The sequence below is a fragment of the Octopus bimaculoides genome, chromosome 5 (assembly GCF_001194135.2).
Source record: "Octopus bimaculoides isolate UCB-OBI-ISO-001 chromosome 5, ASM119413v2, whole genome shotgun sequence".
NCBI classification, from domain to species: Eukaryota; Metazoa; Mollusca; class Cephalopoda; order Octopoda; family Octopodidae; genus Octopus; species Octopus bimaculoides.
In genome coordinates this window covers 25,830,420-25,837,369 of record NC_068985.1, presented here as the reverse complement: position 1 = coordinate 25,837,369, position 6,950 = coordinate 25,830,420, and the positions used below count along the sequence as shown (strand labels likewise).

Below are 6,950 nucleotides of genomic sequence, written 5' to 3'. Positions count from 1 at the left end.
TTGCTTACCAACCACATGGTTCTGGGTTCAGTTCCACTGTGTGGCACTTTGGGCAAGTGTCTTCTACTATAGCCTCGGGCCGACCAAAGCCTTGTGAGTGGATTTGGTAGATGGAAACTGAAAGAAGACTGCCGTATATATGTATATGTATATATATGTGTGTGTGTGTTTGTCCCCCCAACATCGCTTGACAACCGATGCTGGTGTGTTTACATCCCCGTAACGTAGTGGTTCGGCAAAAGAGACCGATAGAATAAGTACTAGGCTTACAAAGAATAAGTCCTGGGGTCGATTTGCTCGACTAAAGGCGGTGCTCCAGCATGGCTGCAGTCAAATGACTGAAACAAGTAAAAGAGTAAATAATACAATATTACCTAAGCATTTTATAATGTGTCACCACGTACCGGTAGCTATGGCTTGTGGACTAGTGCCGGTCCTCAGACCACCACTTTGAGTAGCACTGCTTTAAACCATGTGGTAGCGAAGATAACTTTTAATGGTGCAACAGATTTTGGCATAGTCATTTGAACTTGACGGATCCAAAGCTGCTTTGTTTAACATTAATGTTTTTGTGAATGAATGTGTGTGTGTATTTCTGTGTGCATACACATTTGTGTGGTTGTCTTCAGTGCCAAAAAGTACTGTAATCAAAACAGGCTTTATGTGAGCCATGCCAAATCGCTAGTGTCCAAATAGATGCATCCAACTGTCTCATCCTGAACTTCTAACCATTCAAGATTACAAATAAGTTCACTGACATCAATTCACCTTACAGAAGTTCACCACAAGGAAAGTTTACCAAGAAAATATATCCACAATATCGCAATATTAATAGTTAAAAACTATCTCATCAAGAAAGAAACCCCAAAGTAATGGAGATCAAAATGTGCATTTAGGGATTTTATCTTTTGGGTTAAAACACAGTCATCATCATCATCGTTTAACCCTTTTGGTACTGTATTTATTTTGAGAAGCTCTGTTTATTTCAATTATTTTAAATATAACAAAGAATTCAGCTAGTGTTAGGAACATAAATTGTGACTAAAGTTTGGTGGTAGATTTTAATTCAAAACTTATAAAAACAAGACATTTGTACTCAGAGCCAGAGCTAGTTTTAGCCGGGTTGGTAATGAAAGGATTAATGTTCATTTCCCATGGGTTGGATGGTTTCACTGAAAACTGGGGAGCTGCACCAGCTTCCAATCTGATTTGGCAAGGTTTCTACGTCAATACAAGCATGGTATATCACCAAATGTTTCAGTAACCTGTCACTACCTCTGTGAGACCCAGTGCTTTTTATGTATCACTGGGTGCCAGTCAGATGGCACTGGCATTAGCCACGACTATGATTTCACTTGGCTTGACAGGACTTCTCAAGCATAGCATATCACCCAATGTTTGAAAGGTGCTTTTTTTTATGTGCCAGTTATGCGACAGTGGCATCGGCCATTACTATGATCTCACTTGGCTGGCCAGGCCTTCTCAAGCACAGCATATCACCAAAGGTCTCGGTCACCTGTCATTACTTCCATGAAGCCCAACATTTGAAGATCATGCATCAACACCTTGTCCCGTGTCTTCTAGGGTCTACCTCTTCCACAGGTTACCCCCACCGTTAGAGTGCACCACTTCTTCACACAGCTGCCCTCATCAATAAACATCACGTGACCACATCAGTGCAGTTGTTTCACTTGCACACATCTGATGCCTCTTATGCCCAACTTTTCTCTCAGGATGCTTACACTGTCGTCCATGCACACTGACATTACACATCCAGCGAAGCATACTAGCCTAATTTCTTTCAGACCTATGCATGTCCTCAGCGGCCACAGTCCATGTTTGACTGCCATGTAGTATGGCTGTTTACCACCAGGCATCATACAGTCTGCCTTTCACTCTGAGAGAGAGGTCCTTTCTTACTAGCAGAGGTAGGAGCTTTCTGAACTTTGCCTAGCATATTCTTATTCTAGCAGTGATGTTCTTGGAGCATCCACCCCAGCTACTAACCTTGTCATCTAGATAACAGAAGCTATAGACTACTTCTAGTTTTCTCCACTAGCATGTGATGGAATCTATTTTCTGTACATTTTTAGTGTTAATTGTACCTGTTCACACAAAAATTAGTTTCCCTGTTAACCTTCCTCTGATACTGCTGTACCTCTTATGTGTCCATAGCTTACACCAGGTACATCTTATGCAATTTCTACTATGCCTTTACTACAGATTGAGCAGGGCCATCTACCTGAAGGGATTGTGATATGTACTAAATATTAAGGAAAATAAGCTTAATTTTAAATTCACACTTCTTTACAACATAAATCAACACAAAATTCAAATTCACATCACTCAAAACTGTGTTTGAAGTGATGACGGTGAACTTACTGAACGTACCATACAGACATATCTGCACAATATAGATCAATAGTTTAAATATAAATGGTTACGTGCAGGCATGGCTGTGTGGTAAGAAGTTTGCTCCCCAACCATATGGTTTCTGGTTCAGTTCCACTGCATGGCACCTTGGGCATGTGTTTTCTACTATAACCTTGGGTCAACGAAAGCCTTGTGAGTGAATTTTGTAGATAGAAACTGAAAGAAGACTGTTCTGTGTGTATATGTGTGTGTGATGGTCTTGATTCAGTTTCTGTTTACCCATTGCGTGTGTGTGTGCATGACTGTATGTATGTGTCTTAATGTCTGTGTTTGTCCTCCACCACCACTTGACAAACTGCTTTTGGTATGTTTACCTTTACGCTCTCATAACTTAGCAGTTTGGCAAAAGAAACTGATAGAATAAACACCAAGCTTAAAATAAATAAGTACTGGGTTTGGCCCATTTGACTGCAAATTCTTCAAGGTGGTGCTCCAGCACGACTGCAGTCTAATGACTGAAACAAGTAAATGATAAAAGATATGTTTCTATTTACAAACATTTTTTGTGTTTTGTTACAATTTATTTGAATTTAGTAACAAGTAAATATGTATTTATATAAAGCTTACTTTGAGATCAGCAGCATATGGTTGTAGATATTCTCCAAACTTCTGTTGAACATTGATCAACATTGCCAATATGTCATGACGAATTTCAGTAGGCTAATAATGAAAGGTAAATAAAGATAGCAGTTTGTAAGTAATTATAATTTTAGTGATGGAAATAATTTCTTATTAAATTATAATGTTATGAATAACAGAATTGAGACTACACATCAACATGATCCACTACATAATCTTTATGCATTCAGACACATGTAAATACACATATGTATGTATGCACTCACACATAAACAAACATGCAAACAAGGAAATCAAGATGTCTCAACATGGTTACTGGATATGCCAGAAATAGCAGCCATATTTTTCTCAAGTATTGCCTTTGATCGAGATTAGCAGTACCTTTGATCTCAGTTCTGTTTGATCAAGTCTGATTTCAAAAGTTTGCCTTAAACCTATAGGCTCATAAGGACAGGGCTTATTGAGATTTTCAAGCCATTTAAGCTGAGAGTACAAGACTCTTCTGTGGAGGCGCAATGGCCCAGTGGTTAGGGCAGCGGACTCACGGTCATAGGATCGCGGTTTCGATTCCCAGACCGGGCGTTGTGAGTGTTTATTGAGCGAAAACACCTAAGGCTCCACGAGGCTCCGGCAGGGGATGGTGGCGAACCCTGCTGTACTCTTCCACTACAACTTTCTCTCACTCTTTCTTCCTGTTTCTGTTGTACCTGTAATTCAAAGGGCCAGCCTTGTCACACTGTGTCACGCTGAATACCCCCAAGAACTACGTTAAGGGTACACGTGTCTGTGGATTGCTCAGCCACTTGGACGTTAATTTCACGAGCAGGCTGTTCCGTTGATCGGATCAACTGGAACCCTTGACGTCGTAAGCGACGGAGTGCCAACAATAACAACAAGACTCTTCTAACTTGAAAAAGGCATCAGTCTGTTGCATGGTTAGCATAGTTAACCACTGGTACCCATTTTCAGCTGCATGTGACTTGAGCAACTTACAAAGAAGTACCTTGCTCAAGCACACAATATGCTGTCCGTCCAAGAATTGAACCTATGACCTAATGAACTCAAGGCCAACACTCTAACTGCTAGGTCATGTGTCTTCATATGGTTGACTTAGGATTAAACAATAATTGTTTTAAATTTAGGTAGGTCAGCAATTTTGTGGGGACGGGGCTTATTGATATCACTGACTTCTAGTTATTTATTTGTATCTTATGTTATTTTCCTTGGAAGGATGAAAACAAAATTGACCTCAGCAGGATTTGAACTCAGAATGTAAAAAGTTGGAAAAAAAAATATTGCAAGGCATTTTGTCTGACACCCTAAGAATACTGCCAGTCCACTGTCTTTTAGAGCAAAACAATAACAGTAGGAACATTGAACTGTAATGAGGAAAGTAATGCACATCCAATAACAATGAATACATCATCATCATCATTTAACGTCCACTTTCCATGCTAGCATGGGTTGGACGAATTGACTGAGGACTGGCGAACCAGATAGCTGCACCAGGCTCCAATCTGATCTGGCAGAGTTTCTACAGCTAGATGCCCTTCCTAACGCCAACCACTCTGAGAGTGCAGTGGGTGCTTTTATGTGCCACCGGCACGAAGGCCAGTCAGTACTGGTAACGGCCACATTCAAAATGGTGTTCTTTACGTTCCATCAGCACAGGAGCCAGTCCAGCGGCACTAGCTATGACCTCGCTCGAACGTTTTTTCATGTGTCACCGGCACAAGTGCCAGTAAGGCGCCAGGCTGATGAAAATTGACTATATAACAAATGAAGAAATGATTAGATGCCAAAATTTTCAGATTAGTGAGAAAAAGTATGTATGGAAGAATTGCTAAGTTCATCAATCATCATCATCATTTAGTGTCCATTCTCCATGCTGGCATGAGTTAGATGGTTTGACTGGAACTGGAAAGCTGAGAGCTGCACCAGGCTCCAGTTTGTTTTGGTTTGGTTTCTATAGCTGGATGTCCTTCCTAACGCCAGCCACTCCATAGCATGTAGTGGGTGCCTTTTACAAGTCACACAATAATGATTAATTTCCAAAGAGAGTGGACATGGAACAGATTATACCAAGATATTTAATGTGGAGGAAATACTAGTTTCAAATTTTGGTACAAAGCCAGCAATTACAGAGGAGGCGTTAATGTTGATAACATTGACACCAGTACTCAACTGGTACTTATTTAATCAACCCTGAAAGAATCATCATCATGATGATCGTTTAACATCTGCTTTCCATGCTGGCATGGGTTGGATGGTTTGACTGAGAACTGGCAAGCCAGGAGGCTGCACCAGGCTCCAATCTGATTTGGCAAGGTTTCAATAGCTGGATGCTCTTCCTAATGTCAACCGCTCCAAGAGTGTAGTGGGTGCTTTTATGTGCCACCAGCACAGGTGCCAATCAGGCGGCACTGGCATTAGTTGCACTCAAATGGTGCTTTTTATGTGCCAGTTAGGTGGCACTGAACTTAGAACGTAAAGATTGATGAAATGCTGCAAAGTATTTTGTCCAGAGTGCTAACGGTTCTGCAAGCTTGCCACCTTACGTGGAAGAAATATTACAGATAACATGAAGTACAGAACATTAAGATGTTTTACCTGGTTAGCGTTGCTTCTGAGGAATGTGGTAACTCCTATTTCTTTATCAAATAGCAGGGTACATACAGATTCTAGAAGATATAAAATACATTGATTATTAAATCAGTAAAACAGAAAACATGATAAAAATGTGTTTGTTTCTTTCACTCTCTGTACACACACACACATTATCATCATCATTTAACCTTTTGGTATTTAAACCAGCCCTGCTTTATGTTCAAACTGATTAGACCTGACCTCTCAGACTTACCCTACAATGTCATTCTAAAAATAAACAATCATAGGCGTAGGAGTGGTCGTGTGGTAAGTAGCTTGCTTACTAACCACATGGTCCCGGGTTCAGTCAGTATAAAAATGACATATAGTGACAGAAAATGGGATAATATCTTACAGCTGTTTCAGTCCAGAGGTGACATGCCTCATTCTATTTATATAACTCCAGTAGACTGAAGTAATTAATAAATGAAATAGAGGTACAGGGATGATTCTCTAGGCCTCTTCAGAGATTTTATATATATATATATATATATATATATATATATATATATATGCAGGAGTGGCTGTGTGGTAAGTAGCTTGCTTACCAACCACATTGTTCCGGGTTCATTCCCACTGCGTGGCACCTTGGGCAAGTGGCTTCTACTATAGCCTCGGGCCGACCAAAGCCTTGTGAGTGGATTTGGTAGACGGAAACTGAAAGAAGCCCGTCATATATATGTATGTGTGTATGTGTTTGTGTGTCTGTGTTTGTTCTCCCCCACCCCCAATATCACTTGATAACCAATGGTGGTGTGTTTATGTCCCCGTAATTTAGCGGTTCAGCAAAAGAGACCAATTGAATAAGTATTAGGCTTCCAAAGAATAGGTTCTGGGGTTGATTTGCTCAACTAAAGGCGGTGCTCCAGCATGTTCACAGTCAAAAGACTGAAACAAGTAAAAGAGTAATCATATCATCAAAATCTCAAGGCCACAAGATAATGTGTGAGAAATTCAAAACAATATGAATGAATAAGCATTATTTTTGATAGGGTACTCTGAATACTAAAGGGTTAATGTCTGTTTTTCATGCTGGCGTGGGTTGGATAGTTTGACAGGAGCTGGCAAGTCAGAAGACTGCACCAAGCCCTGCTGTCTATTTTGGTATGGTTTCTGTGGTTGGATGCCCTTCCTCATGCCAACCACTTTACAGTGTACTGGGTGCTTTTTATGTGGCACCAGCGGTAGTGAGGTCACCAAGTAACTTGCAGGACAAGACCGCTCAACTAGCAGGAGTAGTATTGAGGGACAGAAAAGGTGTCTTGCATTAGGTGAGAAGCATGGCTACCTCA

The 6,950-nt window shown here is 40.6% G+C and overlaps 1 protein-coding gene across 1 annotated transcript in view; it reads right to left on the bottom strand.

Moving 5' to 3' along the window:
• LOC106874950 (DNA-dependent protein kinase catalytic subunit) overlaps positions 1-6,950 on the bottom strand; it is a 185,220-nt gene that overhangs the window by 169,968 nt on the left and 8,302 nt on the right. Inside the window, exons 2-3 of the mRNA XM_052968027.1 lie at positions 5,623-5,693; positions 3,001-3,093 (exon numbers count right to left, since the gene is read on the bottom strand). Coding sequence (XP_052823987.1) covers positions 3,001-3,093; positions 5,623-5,693 — 164 coding nt within the window. The remainder of the gene's footprint in view (positions 1-3,000; positions 3,094-5,622; positions 5,694-6,950) is intronic.